The sequence below is a fragment of the Pollachius pollachius genome (assembly GCF_949987615.1).
Source record: "Pollachius pollachius genome assembly, chromosome: 2".
NCBI lineage: Eukaryota > Metazoa > Chordata > Actinopteri > Gadiformes > Gadidae > Pollachius > Pollachius pollachius.
The window spans coordinates 31,426,347-31,448,645 of NC_136935.1; the positions used below are offsets into that span (position 1 = coordinate 31,426,347).

Genomic DNA, 22,299 nt, shown 5'->3' on the forward strand with positions numbered 1-22,299 from the left:
ACTCCCAGGGAACTGGTTGCACCTGCCCCCACAGAGGTGTTCAGCGTCTCTGCGGACCGTGGCGGGTACCCGTACCCCTTTCGCTTTTCATTTTAAAAAACAACAAGGATGGAGTCATCATCTGACTGTGCGTGGCGATGTTTAGCCCAGTCCGCAGCATGCATCTCTCCGCCTACTCCTCCTACAAACATCCTCAATGAAATCCATTGGCTTTCGGCCTTGGTGGGATAGCCATATGCCACCACAGCCATATGCTTTGATTGGATATTTATTCCCTTAACGCAGACAAATATTTTCTGACCAATCAAAAGGGTGTGGTGGGTCACAATGTATCGTCTAGGCCTACTTGTCGCAAAGTCCGTATGAGCAAATTAAATCGGACTCTTTAAAAGCTATGGAAATCGCGATCTTTCATTTTTATTGACACTAATTCAATTACAAAGCCAATAGGAAAATATCCATTAGTGTGCCCTTCTACCTGGAGGCGGCTGGGCTCTGCTCATTGGTCAATTATGGCTCGTGTTTACTGGGTGGTCTGTGACTCTCAAACAAATACAACTGGTGAAAACCTGCCCCATTGTTTGAAAAAAGTCCTCCTAAAATACAGCCAACAAAACATTATATCCTCTTGTGCCTTACACAGCAAAGGATACAGGCACACATTTCATTTCACGCAATTCTGTTAAAATGCATATTCTTCATTGGAGTTCTGTGCGCTTATTATGGTCGGGGAGCAGACAGGCTACGGGCTCAGTGTCTCTGGAGAAGGTTTTATTCAAGAGGATAATTCTCCCGTTTACATTAAAGACGTTTATAATGCAACATTAGGGTGAAACTTTTCTTCTAAAGAAGCAGCTCATATCGTATCGGACAAAACAAGATTTTTTATAATATTCCGAACAATTGAGAAGGTAGAAGCAGCCCTTTTTCATCACAGATTTTAATGCACACTTGTGCAGAGCTTTTTTAAATTGTTTAGAATTAAGCAAGAAAAGTGCACCAGCCACCACTTAGCCAAAGAATAATATATAAAAACGTATGTAAAAAAACGGAACAAATAAATATTATTTCAAAACAGCAACAACAACGTGTAACATTGAAAGCAATTAATTTGCACATATACAACCAATCATCTATTGAACATACAGTAGACAAGCATGTGCAATAAATTGAGGTGTTGTTTTGTAAACAAATGTTCATAAAGGGGTTAACAGTTGTATGAAACTCTTTAAAGTATCATGTGCATGAAAGAATGAACTGATGTGAATATATGCGGTACACACAAAACCATTCAAACCGTGTGTGTGTGTGTGTGTGTGTGTGTGTGTGTGTGTGTGTGTGTGTGTGTGTGTGTGTGTGTGTGTGTGTGTGTGTGTGTGTGTGTGTGTGTGTGTGTGTGTGTGTGTGGCACCTGTTTGCCCACTTCCCAGTGTTTGCCTTAGCAGGCATGGTGTTAACGCAGAGCTGAGGTTTGCCGTACAGAGTTACCACACTTGAGGCAGCGTGAGTGGCTGTTGCCCTCTTTTCTAGGAATGTACCAGCAGTTGACGCATCGCACTCTGTACTTCTTATACCTGTTCAAGGGACAAACAGAGGGAGTATATGGTACATGGGAATACCACTTTAATTCAGTATATTACAGACAACATTTACTTGTATAATAAAATGCTGTCCTCCTCCAAAAATGCCCAAACAATACGACACGCATTAGAATTTTTCAGGTAAATATAATAGCAGAAATGGACGCGTTTCACTATAAGCCTGGCGTAAACATTACCAGCTCAAAATGGCTCAGGTCAGTGACGCACCCTCAAGTGATCTTTGAGGTTCATCCCACTTTGAAGAGGCGAGCCAAACCAAACCTCAGAGCCAGTGGCAGACCTTGGTTACGCAAAAATGACTCGTCATTGGTTTAAGTACCAGGTGATGTCACTTTCCCCACAAACAAATGAAAGTGACATCGACTGGCTGGCACCACTTTCAAACCTGTCTATTCTCCACCAGGGGTGGAGTGCTGTCTGTAAACTCTGTTTAAGGGTTGGCTCGTACCTTATGCCACAGGCGTTGCAGAGCGGAGTCCCGTCCTCCGCGTCCCTCCACATGGGGGTCTGCTTGGTACAGCAGGACGCACACTCCTTGCTCTCTGGCCAGGGGTAAGACAACTTGTTCAGTTCAGTCCAGACAACTTTATTCTTCCCAAGAAGAGCAATTCATTTTGCAGCTTACCCAGTCCAGACACACAACTTAAAAACTCACAGGCAAGGTTGTTACATTTCAGAGGCCACAAATTAACATCCATCAGTCAACACAAGGAAACAACAAGTGGCATTCAATAAAGTAAAACATTTTGTTATACTTCATGTAAATAGCAGAGTTTAAAATAATGTAACAGTAATTTAAACTGACTATACTGTATGGTTATTTATTCACTTTCATCGTACATTTATTTATTTAACCTGAAAGTGGAGGGATTGAAGGGCATGACAACAAGCCCTCATTCTTTGTTTACATGCAATAAATCGACCATTACCGTCAGACCCATAATAGCACAACAAAGTATAAGTGGTGGGCTTCAAAGGACTACCAAGTCCAATTTAAAAAGGTCCTTCAGAGGGGATTGGGAGAGCATTTTAAAAGGGATGTGAAACTTTAACTGTGTTGACAAGGCCAAAATAATTCTATGGTTTCCTTAGTGCCCACATCCTCTGTTAAAATGATCAAAGGCAACAGGGTTTTTCTACTATTGTCTGAGTCGGCAGACAAAGAAAACAAACCCCTCAATGTGTGCAGTGCCACTCCTTCAACACACATACACACAACCACACAACTCTAGAATGAACACTGCGGGCACAGTAACTGTGGGTATTGAGAATTGTCAGCTTAAAATGCTTTAATACCCTAGTGGGAGACTTAGGCAGGGGTTCCCCAAAACCTTCATGCCATGATCCTACTGTGGAGGTGCTTTTGCCCCTTAGCCGACCAAATATTTTTAAACATGTAATAACCATGTCAATAAAGTTAAACAGTTAACATTTCTTTCTATATATTGTTATTAAAACAGTATTCATCTCTCCATCTCCTATCCCCCCCCCACCCTCTCAGTCAAAATACATAACTGATCAAGTTAAAATGACAAGACAGAATATATATCTTACTGTGGCAATCCCCTGACCCTGACCCACCTGGTTGCCTGCTGTGACCCAATTTTAGGTCCTGACCACTGGTCTAAGTCACCAAAGCAAGGCGTCAATCCACCGATCTCTAGACAGGCAATAGCCGCCATGAAAACTAGAAGGATTTTTTTGTAATTGCAATTGCGTGCTTTATTGGGGATGTCGTCAATCAGCAAAACATAGCATTACACTGGCCTTGTTGTTTAAGGGACGGTTTTTGTAGGGCACGACAGAAACCGTTGTGCTATTGGACTTCAAGCCCTGCTGCCATGTGGTCTGGGTATAAAGTATTTACTTTAAAGTCTCCTCGTTCATTGCCAAGGGCACATAGCACTACCAGGCTCAACATCTGCATTACATCACAGAGTGAGCTTTGGGTTCTCTGCATCCTCCAAGTACGCCTTTGGATCTGAATATACTGTATGGTTTACACTGAGACATCAAACAAAAGAATGTACCCAACTGTAAAAGAACAGTTATATTGAATATCGACAAATATTTTATTCCATGTTTATGTTTTAATACTGGTGGCAGCCAACCCAATTTAAAATGCTGTATGGGAAATAATGAAAATGGCAACATAGCCGGTCCTTAAAAAAAAATTAGGGTTTGTTAATTGGTTGCAGAGCAGAAATGTTTCCTGCTCATTCTCTACCCATCCATTAAACTGGATGAATGAAGGGACTATTTTTAGGCATTAGAGGCTTAGGCTATTTCCACAGCAGTTTCCCTAAATACCCCTTTATTGTTTCTCATTAAAAGTGTTCCACCTGTCAAAGCTGTGGCAGGGTTTTTTTGCCTTTTTTTTTTTTTAGAGTATTTTGCCTTTGAGTGACAATATTAATTGTTAAGGCGCCATCTGGTGGAGCAAATATATTTTAGAAGTATCTCAACCCTGCGGTATGTTATTGTCAAATAATTAATTAGTAATTAGACCAAAACGTTTTTTTCATTTGTTGCTTTAAACCTGGTAATATCTCTTATATTATTCTGAACATAGCAATCGATTTTAGTGAAAATCGATTGTGAAATCGATTAGTCCATTTTGTCACCGACTAAAATAAGACCGTATTTGAAAGAAAACAGGTGTGAAATCCAAGGTTTTTGCGAGTCTCACCGAAACACTTTGTGAACGTTCCACTCATTCACAAATGAATGAAACGTAGGTAGTTTTAAGTTATAACAGTCTTTTTGTCATTCGAGGTGCCAGTATACTCATCGACGTCACATCGAGGGGACACCAGCGTGTGTGGATGTGTGGAGCTCTGCCTGGGCAGTGGATGACTGTGCTCTCCGAGATAGGGTAAAGCTTCTCGTACAATTATATCATAGCGCCACAGTGTGTGTCTAGATATGCGGATGTGCAGCTCATCTTGACAGCCGTTGTATTGATGATCCCGCCAGAGTCAGGGTCAGGCTTCCCGGACATCTATACGCTACGGTGTGTGTGGATGTGTGGAGCTTCACCTGAGCAGTGATATATTTTGATGTCTGCTTGACGGTTTAGCTTCTCAGTTTAACTCCATGTGGATGTGGCACATTTCAACCTCGCTCATTATAACTCACTCATTGTAATAAGCATCCCAAAGTTGCCGTGGGTCGTAACATGCCCCCTCCTTCCTAGAACTGTCAGTCCAAAACACCTTTTTTTTTCACCTCATAGTGTTCAAATTCCAACAGAAACAGTGGGTTCACTTGCTCGTGAACATAAAATATAATGGGGTAATCAACCATTTAAAAAAAAAAAGTACATGACTATTTCCCCATAAGCTATATATGTCGAGCCTGTATTCAGACTCTAACTTTGAAAAGGGAGCTCATCTATCGAGGCAGAGTAGTTTTGCTCATCTGAGGCAGATGGGGAGAGAGGGGAGAAAGGGAGCCTACTGGAACTGCTGGTTGACAGGTCCAGGTCCTCCTCTGAGCTGCTGGTCCGGAGGGAGCTCTGGGACGGCCGTGTCCGCCGCCTTGGTTTTCTTCTGTGTGATGAGGAAATCCTGTTACAAGTAGGAATCAATTACATATTCCGGCTGCACCACACAATTAATGTACATTGGTAGCATAACTCGAGTGATCACAATACTGTAGCATGGAGAGTAGGAGGCGAAACCAAATCTTACTCACATGCGCACACACTATACCCACACACACACACACACACACACACACACACACACACACACACACACACACACACACACACACACACCGCACTACAACACAACACCCCTGCGGACTGTTTTAGTTGTTTTATTTTTCTTATGTTTTCTGTGTAGGCTATGCTATGTGTGACTGTAGGCTACTACTGCCTGTTATGGCCAGGACACTGGAAGAGACCTTTAATCTCAATGATGATTATTATTTTCAACTACCCAATAGTAGTTAATAATTTATTTGCATGCATAGTATAGTATACTACACTTTCCATTGAACAATTACCCCTGTTAATTACAACTAGAGGTTGAGTGCGCGCAATATGCGCACAAAAACTCTAGTCTAAGTAAAAAGAGAACAATACAACACTTTCATATTAGGACATATGAAATAGAAATGCAACAGCAACAAATAGACTAAATTAAAAATGGCAGAGAAGAGTATACACATACATACATACATACATACATACATACATACATACATACATACATACATACATACATACATACATACATACATACATACATACATACATACACAATAATGTAATAGGGCTTAATTTGATATTAGTGTGAGTTCCATAAAACCTTTTAAAACCATTTACGAATTCATAGTATTCAATTGTAGAAAATATACAACCTGATGTGTTTTATTTTCTGGACTGAACAACATGTTCACCTGTACTTGGAGAAGACCAGTAGTCGACACTGCCCCCTACTGTGATCGAGCTCGCCCTGCATGCGGAACATCACACCCTGGAAGTCGGGGTCTGTGGCGTCGGCGCTCCGGTTGGGGTGGGGCTGTTTCCTGCGTGTATTAGCCCTGCACGCCGTGCTGGTACACTTTTGGGAGCCTGCAGGGGTATGAAAGTCCTCCGCTGGCATACCCAGGAGATAGGAAAGGATTATCATCCCTTTAGATGATTTATCATTTTTAAACATCAAAGCTGCCTATGAAATCTTAAGTTTAAAGTCAAAGAATTAAATGTTTCGGAATAATTAGTAATGATTGATTTAATGTATAGTATCTGATGAATGATGAATATAAAAATAAATGACATGATGAATGAAGGATAATATTATCATGGAGAAAGTGCTATACTACAATAACCAAAGGAGAATATTACCTGCTCTAGATGAAGTTATACACTGTTGAGTGTCTGTAGATTCAGAGTCTCTCGTCCAGGTAAAATAGGACTGCTGGGTAATCAAGGGCTGCCTTGCATTTTGATCCGGATGGTATTTTATACATTCTGGCACCGGGGTTTTACCAATTGTTTGGCTTTTGTTCTGGGATAGTTCTTCATTTCTTAAAACGGCCCATACAGGGGGTTTGGGCATCGAAGTGCATGTGCCGGCATTATCCAGAGGGTCAAAGGTTAAAAGAAGGTTGGACTTGAAGTCGAGGGCCACAGTGGTGTCAGTGGTCAATAGATCCACTGCATTGAAATATTTGTGTCCTAAACAAACCACCTTGTCTGATTCATAGGTTGGCTGTTCGGCCTTATATCCGCAAGCATCATCAGTTGTTGGCGAGAGATGCGTTTGTGGCCAAGCCTCAGAGGTCCTGCTTCGGGGACCCAACTCAGCAGACCTCTCCTCGGACCCAGACATATCCCCTTCTGACCCTGTGGCGATACTCAACTTGACCTCCATTGAAGCTCTGTGGGCAGGCTGGGAATGCAAGCTTTTGTTTTCGTCCACAGGAAGCGGCCTGCCGTCATAGGGCTGAGTTTCAGTGAGGAGGCTCATTTTTGCGTTTGTCGTACCCTGCTGCAGTGGACATTTATTGAGGCTCTCGCTGGAACTTTCACCCAGGTCACAGTCCATAGGGGGGGTGTCACAAGAGCTCTCGCCTCCTCTGCTGCTGAAAAACAGAAGGTCTTCATGTTGAACATCAGCATGAGAGGGACATTCCAGAATCCCCTGCACTCGCAACGATTCGTCAGACTCCGAGGGAGATGGGTAAGCTATGGAATTCGAATAAGAGGAAGAAAAAGAGGTTGAAGTGCAGTCTGATTCCCCTTGCCCTCTGTGGTGTAGAAGCTTCTCACACTGCAGATTGATCAGGCTCATCACCTCCCAGGGGTTGCTGCCCTGCAGGTTGGGCCCAATGTGAGTTGTGATCATATACATGCCACTGTTCTCTTCCCCATCATAGGAAAACGTTTGGGCCCAGCTGTGTTGAGGATCTGCGTCCAAATAATTGTTGGGAGGGTGAGCATCCTTTTGGTCGCTGTTAACCGGGCCAAAGGTTGAGTCAACTAGATTTCTGTGGCTTGGGGCAGCGAGTTTGGAGGCCTCTTGAAGGAATTGAAGGATTGTGGGTTGGGTGGCTGATTGGTCCTCAGGATCCGTTGTGTCATTAGTCTTGTTATTGTTTTGGGTAGACACAGGCTGTAGATCTACCGTTGTGCTCATGTTCGTCTTGTGTCTAAGTAAGTAAAGGAGAGAGTTTTGCTTTATGTATCATATCATATGACACATTCCCCTTTTAATTAATCCACTGTAATAATGTTAAAGTCAGCCAACCTAATCCTAACCAAACGACTGTTTCCAACAAATAGTTGTAAACAACGATCTAAGCTCTGACAAACATGCAGAACAAATTTAAATGAAACCGTTAGCTGAAAGAAATGTAGCCGATTCGAATTGCGTATTGCACTTCTAACCTGCTCGATTGTATGCTACCATTTCGTTATTTGCGTTCCAAACTTTTCGATACAAATTAACTAAGTATTTGAAATAACCTGCAATTAGAAATGTCGATTTGCCTCACCGCTTTAACTCTAAAAGTTACTCTTGTAAGGCGTTTCAACTCTAATTTAACCCACCTATTGAGTGTGCTAGTTTCTTGCTTTCACCCTAACGTAGCGAGTCTCCAGAGCTCTGTACATGTAGGCTTTCCTTTGTATAATCCTTAGTTATTTCGAATAATTTTGGGTTTCGCGGTACTACAGAACTCCTAGGTCTCGAGAGGAACGCAGGCCAGCCCATTGTGGATATCTGCGCGTGTAAGGTGACAATACTCTGACGGTAACGCCTGGCTGATATGTGGTTACATTTCGCCCAAAATTCCAAACATTCACGGTATTCCGACTTCAATATGATGTGCCCGTCGATCACTTACTTTGATCCCCAGATAGTTTGATCACCTTTGATGGTCAACTACGCCTGCACATTTTAGGTAAAGATGGATATGCTACGCGATCAAAACACTCCGATCAAGGTATAAAGTCAAATTTGTAAAATTGCAATGCATTGAAATACTTACATACAAGTAGGCCTAAATTGAGTCACACTAGATTACTCATTTGAAAATAGCGACAACTGCCATTTCTCTTTGGGTGTTTGGGACTATAGGTCACCCGGGTGCTATTCGTTTACTTTAATTGCATCCGCGGCTGACAATAAATGAGTGGTTAATAGAGCAGCTCTGGTTCCCCAAGGTACGGGCCTAACGGCGCTACCACACCTCTGCACATCTCAAACAAACTCCTCTGCTGGTAGCCTCGTCTTCAGACCAATTTCTCGAAATGTTCTTTATTTTATTGCACGCATGTATCCAGTGGGTAAAGTACATCAACACGTTAAAACAATACAATTGCATGTGAGTATATTCAACGAGTTGTTTCGGGACATGATTCTAAACAGGCCCCTAAACCCAAATGCCGACTGAATCCACTGCTGAAGCATCCGCGTGCCGGACTTTTTCATAAATTGAGGTAACTGCCAGTTGATTTAGAAGAAAAGCAATTCGACAGTAACAGGGTTTTTAACGATAAAAGTAGGACATGCTCTCTGAGGAAAACAAAACAATAAAAAAATATATGTAATTAGAAAAATGATCCAGTGAAACAAGCACGTGTTGAGACAAATCAAGATCAAGAAAATACATATTTCTTTCAGGCGAATATAGAAGGAAATCAAGCATAAAATAAATGCCTTATACCATTTTCGGTTTTACTAATGTTTTTGAATCCCTCTGCACATTGAAACGGATATTCGTGTTACCCATTAAGTGAGTCTGGTGGCCCAAGAGCTAGCATTATAAAGCTAAGATGCTTCTACAAATAGATGCAAACCATAGGTGCCTGTAGTCACTTAACTACAGAAATGGGTGTTTCTTTATCAAACAGTTGTCTTTGACAATGTCCACCATGAAAGTACATATAAGAGAAAGTTACTTCATACTAGTGGGTGGGTAATGTCATGTCAAGAATAAAAAGCAATCACTTAATCAGTCACTTAAAATGATTTGAAACCTAGAGGTGGCTTATCACCAAAGATATCTTTTATAATTATTTGTAGGTTTTTATCTAATGGAAATCTGTCTCTTTGTACTCCCTGTTTGAGAGCATTGCAAGGTAGGACTACATAAGTTAAATCAACTTTATATTAAGTCACTTCATACACAAATGTTTATAGTTATTCATATGCACACATGACAAGTGACATAAAACAGCATAAATTATGAAAGAAAACATGGTATTGATATTGTGCGTACTTGACATTTAGAAGTTGTAACATGGAATGTGTCATTCAATCTCATAAATGTTATTTTGCTAAAACCTGACTTGGCTGGCTCTGGCAAAAACAAACAGCTTTTGAACAAAGATCATTTTGTGAGATTGGGTGATGGAAGTTGACCTCAATTCCCCTGCACGAGAATTCTTTCAACTAGAACAAACGATGGCAGCTTAGCAGAGCGTTTAGCATGGCTGCTATCCCTCAAGCTACCAGTTGATATCAGCCAATTTAAGTAGAAACCGCATGGCCTTCTGGGCAGTGTTTACATTTTACTCCTTAGACTGTGGCCCTTCAGACATTATTTCCTTGGGCGTAAACTAAAGGCCCTGGGACCAGGGGCACGGGTACACCAGCTAGCCGCCCAACTGTCTTGTCTAACTTAAGTTCCCATCGCTGAAGCCAACTCCGACCAGACGGGGGCTTCTCCTCAGTGGGGCTTGGGAACGTGGCCGTCCACATAGAAGTTCCTGGTGACCTTGGGCAGGGTCAGCTCGATGCCTTCCATCTCCGGAGTCAGAATGATCTGGCATCCCAGTCGGGAATTCTCCTGAAGCAAGGGAGCCATGTCCAGCATGTCGTCTTCTCTAAAAGGAGCACAGGGGCCATATCTTGTTAGTTTACCATAACGGTGGGAGGTTTAGAGGGCATTAGACCATCTGTCATTTTCAATACGACATCATGGCATCAGAATTCAGTGTTCATACAGAGGACAGGGGAACATACGGGATTGGGGAGAAGTCATCTTAATTGCAAGAGATGGAACCCATGGCTACACTGAGACCCATTAAAGCAAATTCACCTTTCATCAGGCTCTGGTAGCTTGTCTAAGTGATCACTGCTCACATAAACATGGCACGTCGAGCAGGCTAGAGAGGCCTCACACGCTCCTGTTGGATGAAAGGAGAGTTTATTACACGTGTTGAGTAAATACTGTTCATATATATATATATATATATATATATAAAGTGGAAGCTATATTAAAGACAGTGCCTCTTACCTTCAAGTTCAATTCCATGCCTATGAGCCAGGTACATCGCGTTATCTCCCACTTTGGCCCGGACTGGGATCCTCTTCCCGGAGCGATCTACATACACCACGTTCACCCTGAGCAGTGAAACCAATCACTATCTATTATCCCGTTTTTGCATTGTCTCAATGAGACATGCTACAAGTTGACCTTCTTGTAGAACTTGTAGCATGCTTTCACCTCTGATCCATACTGTAAAGTGAAGTTAATGATTTTACATTTAATATTAGGATGATATCCAACTAAGCTACTACAGTAGCTCTACATAAAACAGTATATCACACTATTGAATTCAAAATCTAAGTCAGTTCAATACGGAGCTGATAGTATAGAAGCTTCCATAGCCGTGGTTGTCAGAAATCACAGACGGCTATTGTGTATTAACACATAACTTACACATCTTTTGGGTCCTCTGCGTTGGAGTTCCCCACGTCGTTGTGACAAACACCTTTGAGAGGAATCAACGAGATAAGTGCTTTTGTTTGATAGATGACATGACAAGCTGATGGTTTTAGTACGTTGTAAAAAGTTACTTGCGAGGAATTTGGATGATGACCACGCAACCGAAAGTGCTCATGAGGTTAATCGATTGACATGGATATGTGTTTGTACATCGAGATGTACATGCTGATTTAGTTCTAATCAAGGCTTATAACGAAAGACTCTAACCCTAACCCTGTCACACAATCACCATGACTCGACACATTGACTGCCAACACCAATGGGAAAGGGGATGGACACTCACTTACAAAACCCTACTTCATACACCACTAAAGTATTGCAGCTGATTGCAACTCACCCATCGTAGTCTGCAACTGGCGATTTAGTGTCCGTAGACCACCTGGGAACCCTTGCTTCGAAGGAAGGGCAAAACCATCCAAGCAGCTATTTAATCTATTAAAAGGAGATGCACTACACTCTCTTATTACTCTAGAAAGTCTGAATGTCAGCCCCATGCTCGACCGAACAGCAGTGGACGCCGCCATTCTCCTGTTATGATCACATGGGTTGACTCGGCCAATAGTAAAGGGGCATTTGTTGACAACGTCTTTCACTGCTGTACCCTTTTTCGACACCAGGGGGTGCCCCAAACAAGTTCTTGTGACACAGAAATGAAATTACCAGTATCCAATTTTGACCTTTCCTGTATTCTTCTCAGTGGGTGGCTGGTAAGAGCTTCACCTTCACTAGAAACGTCATGTAGTGCACCACAAAAGGGGAATTAACTAATATTATTTTTGATTTTAAACATGATGTGAAGCAAAGATAACTTATCTGATGTTGGCTGGAAGTCAGACAACACAATGATTGCGATTGTGTTATGTTATGTCTGGAGCCTGTTCAAATTCTACTGTCACCCTACCCTGGCTGCCAGAGAGAGAGAGATACAGAGAGAGATTTGTCAGTTTCACATCAGAGTTTAAGACCTACCAGATACAGCAGTTTTTTTCAAATGTGATTTATTAGCTTCAGTGACTGTAAAACAAACTAAAACCAAGGAGATAGCACACACACACACACACACACACACGCAAACACACAGACACAAACACACACACCATCTCTCCTTTTAGTATCCTGTAACATTTTTTGGAATGCTAAGGTTTTTAAATTGTTGTATGGGCATGTATAGCAATCCCCATTTGGCCATGTACGAATCCCAACTCTTTAGATGGCCATAAATGGCTGGACAAAGTCTCCCTCGGCGGTCCTTTGATTGGATGATGTGTGGCAAGATCTAACATTCTGCTGTGTAAATTATCACACTCTGTATACACTGCAGTCCCGTAATGAGCCACACATGTAGGCACTTGCATTGAACCACATGACGGGACACACACTGAAACACTCGCACACACACACACACAACCACACACACAGACCCATACAGGCATCGTGGGCTAGCTTACCTGTGTGTCAGTAAAGTCTTGCAAGAATCATTGTGTGTGTGTGTGTGTGTGTTTGTGTGTGTGTGTGTGTGTGTGTGTGTGTGTGTGTGTGTGTGTGTGTGTGTGTGTGTGTGTGTGTGCGTGTGTGTGTGTGTGTGTAAGAGAGTCTGGTGTGTTGAAGGTCTTTCTTTGCTTGACGTTTAACTGTGATTCAACCCCTAGCTGTTTCTCCAAGCTCTACCTCTTATGGCCGGTGTAACTCTATATCTCATGCAAGGGGCCATTTAATATTTACATAGAGCTATTTGGATAGGTGTTAGGATGTTACCAATTTCTCTTCCAAGTTATATTTCATACCAATTTTTTTGTTTTTTTCACAGACTGCAAGAAAAATACCACAATAAATCCTTTGTAGTCATATGCTATCAGATCTTGACATGACTTGAAAAATAAAATACAATAATGTGATGGTGAAATGGTAAAAGCAATCACTTAACCATTAGATTAATCGGTGTCAGACACAATCAAGGACATGTTTTTGAGTTCTGATTGAGACAAAGGTCCTGGAGACATGTATGAACACAGCACTGCGTTCACTCATCTCTCCGTTGACACTCATGCTGGGAGTTAAAATGTAATGCATTATGTGTCCTTTGCAAACGTGTATCTGTGCACTTTATCAATGTTTGCATCATGTGTATCTTTGGTTGTGTGCGTTTTTGTGTGTATGATTACACTATCTTTTCCACTGCGTTGTGTATTGGTGTGTAACTGTGTGTCTGTCAGTTTGTGTTTAACTTTGCTTCTATCTGTGTATATGTGTGTTTGTTTGTTTATTTCATTGCACGTGTATATGGACATTCCTGTGTGTGCGTGTGTGTGTTTTTATGTGTGTGTGTTGATGTGTGTTTATGTTTGTTTTTGTGTGTGTGTGCGTTAATGTTTGTTTGTGTGCCTGTGTCTGTGCGTATTGATGTATGTTGTGTGTGTGTGTGTGTGTGTGGCGGCAGGGAGTATCTTTGTTTTGGTACTTTGCATATGGGTTGTCTTGTTATATCTGTGTGTGTGCGTGTTTGTTTTTGGGTGTGTCTGTCTGTGCGAACAAGTGCAATTTGCATACGTTTGAAAGTTGTGTGTGTGTGTGTGTGTGTGTGTGTGTGTGTGTGTGTGTGTGTGTGCAGGTAGGCCCGCCAGCAGCTGTGTGTATCACTGTCTCGTTTTGCAAGCAGTGTGAGGTCTCTTCACTCCCGTGGTGAGTCACACACCCACACACACACCCACAGACCAACCTCTGAGAGTAACTACTCAGGCCGCAGATGTCTCGCTCCTGTTAATGTACTGCGTTGAGACCAGTGACACACACCCACATCACTCTGCAAGATCTGCAGAGGAGTAGCCACTGCCACCAACTTATGCTGGGAATCTATAGTCTTACTAGGCAACGTCTGGTCAAGCACAAACAAACATACAGTGGTGTGTCGCAAAGGTTGACATTATGTGAGTCCCACGCGCACACACACATCTCTTAAGACTTGCACAGCGGCCAGCGTGAAGGTGTTTATTTGCGATGGAGGTCTGCATGTGGTTTTACAGTTTTGACTCTGTTGGGAGTTACTACTATCTGGCCTCTGTAAACAGTGTTGACCCCTAACATTTGACCTTTGACACCAGATAAAGAAAGGTAGTGGGGAAAGGTCAATGACTTGGGGGTCAATGGGTTGCGATCTTGTTAAAAACCCCAACATGATAACAAGGTCTCGGTTTTACCTCCGAAGAAATGTGTGGTTGATGTTTTCTCCTGGTATTATAGCTGTCAAAAACTATTATTTGGATTCCCTCAGATCACTCTGTTGAGATGTAGATGAATAAGTTAATATTGATAGCAATGGCTTAATGCATAACATCCCCATGAAACAATTCAACCAATGCAACCAATGCATTAAATGTTTCAGTTCAGTTTGCGTCTTTTGTTTCAATCCAACAAGCACGGTCAACGTAGTCCAGCCACTGGAGACCCCGTAGGGAGTAGGGCACCTTGGGAGAACGGCTGGCCCTCACCGGTTATCATGACGACAGAGTGATCGATGGACTCTGGGAGAGCAGAGCGAAGGTCACTTCCTCCTCCGTATGATGACAGCACAAGATGTGGGGAAGGAGGGAGTATGTCTGTCTGACAATGAGATATCAATATGTAAACAGATGTGCATGTGCTTGCACTTGTATGAGCACAATTGCCAAAATGCGTTCACAGAAATCCTTTTTCCATACCAAACATAAGTATGTGCTCAAACGCAGCTGTCCAAATTAGGAATACCGATCCCAGAATAGCTTTCTTTATTATGGTTTTGTTAATATGGATGTGTGTTTGTACACATTCATGCAAGTGTGTCCATGTGATTGAGGGTCTGTCTGTCTGTCTGTCTGTCTGTCTGTCTGTCTGTCTGTCTGTGTGTGTGTGTGTGTTCGTGTGTGTGTGTGTGTGTGTGTGTGTGTGTGTGTGTGTGTGTGTGTGTGTGTGCATTTGTGTGTGTGGTTATGTCATTAACAGCCCCCGACAAAAGCCCTTTCATTATTAAACACTAAATGAATAACTATCCCCGTTGTACAAACCGCAGTAACAAAACAACCAATACTTCAGATTCATAAACAGTGATGCTTTTTAAGGTGTACTTTCCTCCAGCAGACAAAACAACCATTGAGGGAGCTGCTCTGTCTTCAGCCCGAGGGTCTGAACATGCTCAGCTGGGGGCCGCTGCCTGCAGTTGACCCCTCTAAATCCAAACTGTCCCTTTGACTGTTGAAAAATAGTAAAAAAAAAAGTGAAAGCTCCCTCAGGGGAGTAAAAGGTGTTAGTTTGTTTTCATAGAATTGAAACAGAACTTTTCACCACAGACATAAGTCATCAGTGTTTTTTTTTTAAAAAAGAGCACAATAAAATAGTTTTATGCTCCTTCATTTAAAACCAGGACAAATGAGCCCATTATTTTAAAAGCAACCGGAGAAGAGGTGATGGATAGAGGGAGCACAGTGTCCTTCTGAGCGGTATTATGTCCCTCCGCAGCAGGACACACAGCATACACAGGGCTCAACGCCCACAGACAAAGCTACACACACACACACACACACACACACACACACACACACACACACACACACACACACACACACACACACACACACACACGTACACACACACACACACGTACACACACACACACACACATACACATACGTACACACACACATACACATACGCACACACACACACATACACATACACACATACACATACATACACACTTACACATACGCACACACATACACATACACACACACATACACACTTACACATACGCACACACACATACACATACACACAAACACACACACATACACATACACCCACATCCATACACATACACATACGCACACACACACACATACACATACACACATACACATACATACACACTTACACATACGCACACACATACACATACACACACACATACACACTTACACATACGCACACACACATACACATACACACAAACACACACACATACACATACACCCACATCCATACACACACACACACATGCACACACACATACCAGTACTGGACCTAATTTTTCTGCTTGGCGAAAGAACATGGAAATGCTCCACATAGTAACTTAAACTGTCTCCTTTGTTCAAGTTTGTTCTTGTACAGACCATTCAAATTATATCAATATTCTTTTTGTTTTCTTGAGGAAATTGTAATTTCTACCACTGATGGTCGGTTCCCGATGGCCTCTATTCCTTCTCCACCACAGCTGGTCTTCTGTAGTTCCACATCAGGGGAACATATAAGGCTGATATTTCAATGACTGAAGCTACAGCTAAATATAATTAATGAAACTGGCAAGCGATTAGGGGTTTAAAAAGTCTTTAACTAGAGTTGTTTCTGTTAAACCAATTCCCGATATGGCTCTCCTACAATGTGCTATTATCCCTTCCTTGATGCCTTGATGCACCCATAACCTTGACCATATAACTTCATCTCTCCTCAGGGAATATCGCTCTGGTGAGTGATATGTTGATGAATATGCTGTGTCTCTCTCTCTATCTAGTTCTCGCTCTGTCTGTCTCTCTTTCTCTTTCTCTCTCCTCTTCACATTGGAAGCTAATGAGGTTACTGTGTGTATGCATAAAGATAATCTCTATCTGTTTAGAGTTAATGTATATGTATATGAGCATGTACATTTTCTGCTTGATGAGGGGAATAAGGGTAATGGAAGCGTGACGTCAAGACTGTAGAAGGTGCCCCGTGTCTCCATGTGTATGCGTATGTGCCTGCTCACATACGCACGCATGCACACACACACACACACACACACACACACACACACACACACACACACACACACACACACACACACACACACACACAAGCAGGCAAACAGACAGTGTATTTGTGTATGCATGGCAAAAGGAAAAATGAATACAGAGCCAGGCAATGTTGGAACAGTCTTTGTACACTATGTTAATCAAGCAGTTAATGGTTGGTGCAGAGATTCTATCTTTATTACCTTGATACAGAGTCTTCATTAATTCACTTGACTTTGGACACAGGATATTGAATGAGCTCAATGTCATCCATGAAACAACCTTTCTGTAGGCTATTGGTAGTTCAAGCATGTTGACAGATCTATCCGTACAGAACTCTGTACCCCGCCAATATTAAGGGATAACTGGATTGTGCCTAGCGATCATTTTGATGCTTATACTTAACTGTTGTACGTCAACACCTAAGCCCAGTTTGTATCCAGACCAGACTCAAGTTAACGACCCATAGCATTGGCTCTGTACTGGAGCTGGCACTATGATACATTCCCTGAACTCTGCTTCCTTTGAAACCCTGAAAAGGAGATTAGTGTTGGCTAAACTGGTGAAGCACTGATGCTTAAAGATAAAGTTTTGACAAAGCCTTTATTCAGTTGCATCTGCGTCGTTCTCTGGAAGAACACAGAGGGGAGAGATTTATGAGCATGTCAAATAGAGCAAAAACACTCAGGGCGTATGCAGAACCCTCTCCAACTGGGTGAGACAGCAGCGAGAACAAACAGCTGCCTTGTTGAGAGGAGCACATGACCTCATGATGGACTTTCAGCTTTCACTTTGGCCTACCGAGTGAGTGGTCGAGATGGCCAAGGTGTCAAGTTGTTCTGGGTAAGCCATGAACACAAATGTAATCGCGAGCATCAATCATCCCAGCCTATCATGGTTAACATTTGGCATCACAACACATTAACCGTGATAGGCAGCCATCAACCTAGCCCATGATGGTTAATGGGATTTGACACCAAATCTTACACTTATTCTCTGTCTCTACCTCCTCACCATGTAGATATTACTATCGTTCTATACGATCCTGGGCCTCTTCTGGGAATTGAAAGTGCTGGTGGTGCACAAACATACAAACAACAACACACGCAAACGCACTCACACAAACAAAAACACACACACACAAACACACACTGTGGCAACCCCGCGCCGTCGGGCTTGTACGAACCGCGCCAGCACTCTGAACAGCGCCCTCTCCGCGGACAGGTAGTCCGAGGGAGATACGTACCGTTCAGCGCGGCTGCCCCAGATCGCTCATCAAGCAAACCCGGGCAATTATGGGCATTGGGATCACCTGGGGAGGGGAGACGGCAGGGGAGTCTTAAAGGTCCCATGACATGCCACCAGGTGTGGGCTGATTAGCCGTTACAAGCCGTGTGATGTCATAACGGGACAGATTTCCAAAACGGCTTGTAACGGCTAATCAACCCACACCTGGTGGCATGCCATGGGACCTTTAAGGACCGGGCACGCGGCAGACGGGGGGTAAAGCCGAGTTGGAGACAGTCGCGGTAAGGGACGAACCCGCCATACCGCACCCACGCCGGAACGCTCCCCCACAGGACTGAGTGGGAGAAGCCGGCAGCGATACCTAAGCCGACCTCAACGGCGGACCGGGCCCGGAGACCCTTCACCCTTTTGCCCCATTGTGAAAGAAACCTATGTAACTATATGATTTCCCTTTTTTGAGTGAGCTGCATGCAATAAAACCGTTGCACCACAACCCTGCTTGAGTGTTTGACTCAAGAATCCTAGCCGCCGTTGACCGGGGTTGCCACAACACACACACACCACACACATTACAAAAAATATCTACATACATGCAAATCGTTCTCTCTTTCTCTCCCTCACCCACCCTACGCACACCCACCCACCCACACACACACACACACACACACACACACACACACACACACACACACACACACACACACACACTATCTCCCAGATTATCCCATACACAAACACAGAAACATGCACAGCCAGGACCTTGACAGGGGGATGTTGATAAGGCAGTAGTCGGTTGGCCAGTGCAATGTGTTTATTCCAGGAGCAGGGCAGTTGGCCAGCCAGGCTTGGTAGGTTGCTCTCTATTAGCAATCTATCATGATCAGGTAGTTTCCTGCTTTACTACCACAAACACACACACACACACACAAACACACACACTCACACTCACACTAACACACTCGCACATTTACAGACACACGCATGCGTACATACACACACGCACATGTGTGCTCATACTCGCACATAAACACACACCCATGGCAAAATGTTGTACAAAGTCACTGGAAAAGCCACTGTAAGACCATGATGCAAAAGCAAAGCATTAATTAGTACAACCTGTCAGTACTTGATTCATAATGATACAAACTCCCACGGACAAATACATGTGCATAAAAACACACACACACACACACACACACACACACACACACACACACACAGACAAACACAATCACATACACTCACAGAAACACATACACACACACACACATACACACACATTCCCACAATGTGTCATGTATATAGCCAGACACCTGCCGACTGTTAGTTATACATTCCAGTCTTTTAATGTATGCGCTCATAGGCTCAGGTGCTTATGTCTCTTTCTTCGTCATCATCATTTCGCTAGACTAGTGTAATAGGCTCCTGTGATTAAACCAAGGGGACAGCTCAGTCAAGACAGCTTTGATGGTGACGTGGTGGGAACAGGTGTGTATGTGTGTATGTGTGTGTGTGTGTGTGTGTGTGTGTGTGTGTGTTGGGCAGAGAGGCAGGGTTCCCATAGTGACGCTAGCGGCGGTGTCTACTAGCTCAACCAAAGTCCTCAGACAGCGCGATTGTTGTGCTTCAACATGTCAGGATGCCCAGACACACAGACACATAACCCCCGCCCCCCACACACACACCCACACACGCACACACACACTCTCTCTAACACACACACATAAAATACAGAACACGTGGGAAGGATGCACACACACAGACACACACACACACACACACACACACACACACACACACACATATAAACGTATAAACACATGTGTGCATGCGCCTACACACACAAACAAACACACAAACAAACACACCCTCACTCATTCACTGACTCACATAAACCCATAAACACAGTCAGAGGGGGAAGGAGCGGGCAGATGAGGAGGTACTGCAGAGAGGGAGAGGTCTTTAATTATCAGTAGCTTACATCATCTCTCTCTCTCACTCTCTCCATGTATCTAACCTGTTACAGCACCTAGACACAGGTGACGTCACTTTTCCACACAACAAAACAATACAAACAAAAAAGCCCAAAGCCAAAAACAGGAACAAAACAATGTTTTCAGAAATGAACAGAAATGAACAGAAATGTTTTCAGAAATGTTGGTAAGCAAAACGCTCACAGACAATATGAAGAAAATACATGAATTTAAAAGGTCATGATCATTGTTTTGGGGATTTTTTTGTACTTATCCGATGTAATTATCCGAAAAACTACTTTGTTGATTTGGTCTGTTATTAAAGTACTAACTCATCCGTGCATGGAAAAGAGATGGTGTGTTAGTGTGTGTGTGTGTGTGTGTGTGTGTGTGTGTGTGTGTGTGTGTGTGTGTGTGTGTGTGTGTGTGTGTGTGTGCGTGTGTGTGTGTGTGTGTGTGTGTGTGTCTGGGCTAGGGTAGCTGAAGGGGGAGCTGGTGGGAAGTTTGAGGTGGGTTGGAAGACGCATTCCATTCAACTGGAGATATACAGTTTAGACAAGTCTAATAGTTAGTCTGTGAGACTATGTGGAAATACCCAATGTGGAAAGAATCTCTCTCAAATGGCCTATTTCACGTGGCCCACGGCAGGAAGCACCATCACAGAGCCTCTATCCTTCTGATGTCACGAAAACCTCCAGAATTATTTGAATTACACCAAAATCTTGGAAAGCCAAATCTATGGGTTGCTCTGTCGTTAGTGTGTGTGTGTGTGTGGGAGCCGGAGGGTGGGAGGCAGAGAATGGAATTTACATCCTCATTTTCATTTTCACTTCACTCCACACAACATCTCAGATCCAGTTAGCTTAAAACACACAACCACACACACATGGACACCCACACACACACAGACACACACACACACACACACACACACCCCCACACACGCACACACACACACACACACACACACACACACACATACAAACAGACACACATTCATACACACACAGACACACAGACACACACACACACACACACACACACACACACACACACACACACACACACACACTGGCACATTGCCGGCCTGACCTCTTGTGCCAAAAGCAGCCACAGGGAAAGGAAGGCAAGCTAACAGAAGCTGCCAATCACATGGAGCCAGGGGAACAAGACCACCACCAGATGTTTAATTTGAACTTTTCCCATTTTTATTATGGATTTCATGTGGATGTAATTTATGTCGATGTTGTTGATTGTTTTGTCACTGACTGTGGAATTTTCCTAACGGCAACGTTTCCATTTTGCGTCTGTGTACCATATGAATGAACAGGATGGATCTTTTTCTGCTCTTAACATTTTTTATCCTGTTATTTCTGTTAAATTCCTATATCTATGTATCCTTTGTATTTCCCTTGTACTTTGTATTCCAATGTATTCACTCCACATCATTGCAAATCAGGGCTTTGCCCTCAATGAATTTTGGACTTTAAATAAAATAAATAAATCAAATACTGACTTATCTCACACTATCACTCTCTCTCACACGATACTCTTTCACTCTCTTCTCTATATCCCAACGCCACCCTCTCATAATCTCTTTCACTCGCTGTTGTACTCTCTCGCACACAATATCATACTGTCTCAAACACACTATCATACTCTCTTCTCTCTCACACACTATCATACACTCTCTCATTCACTTTCATACTCTATAACACACACACTATCATACTCTCTCACACACATTATCATACACTCTCACACACACTATCGTACTCTCTCTCACACAATATCATACTGTCTCTCACACACCACCACCGTGTGAGAGAGTATGAGTGTGAGCGATAGAGAGTATGATAGTGAATGTTAGAGGGATTATGATAGGGTGTGAAGATAGTATGATACAGCTTATTGGTCTGTGGGACCTGAACGCCA

At 43.0% G+C, this 22,299-nt stretch overlaps 1 protein-coding gene across 1 annotated transcript; it reads right to left on the reverse strand.

Moving 5' to 3' along the window:
* Positions 1-8,888: 8,888 nt before the first annotated feature.
* Positions 8,889-11,872, reverse strand: fdx2 (ferredoxin 2; the record flags this gene model as incomplete). Its single annotated transcript, XM_079730740.1, has 5 exons — positions 8,889-10,443; positions 10,659-10,746; positions 10,857-10,963; positions 11,283-11,334; positions 11,686-11,872. The coding sequence occupies 5 exons, from the start codon at positions 11,870-11,872 to the stop codon at positions 10,287-10,289; spliced, it is 591 nt and encodes a 196-aa protein (XP_079586866.1). The 3' UTR covers positions 8,889-10,286.
* Between the last annotated feature and the right edge of the window lie 10,427 nt (positions 11,873-22,299).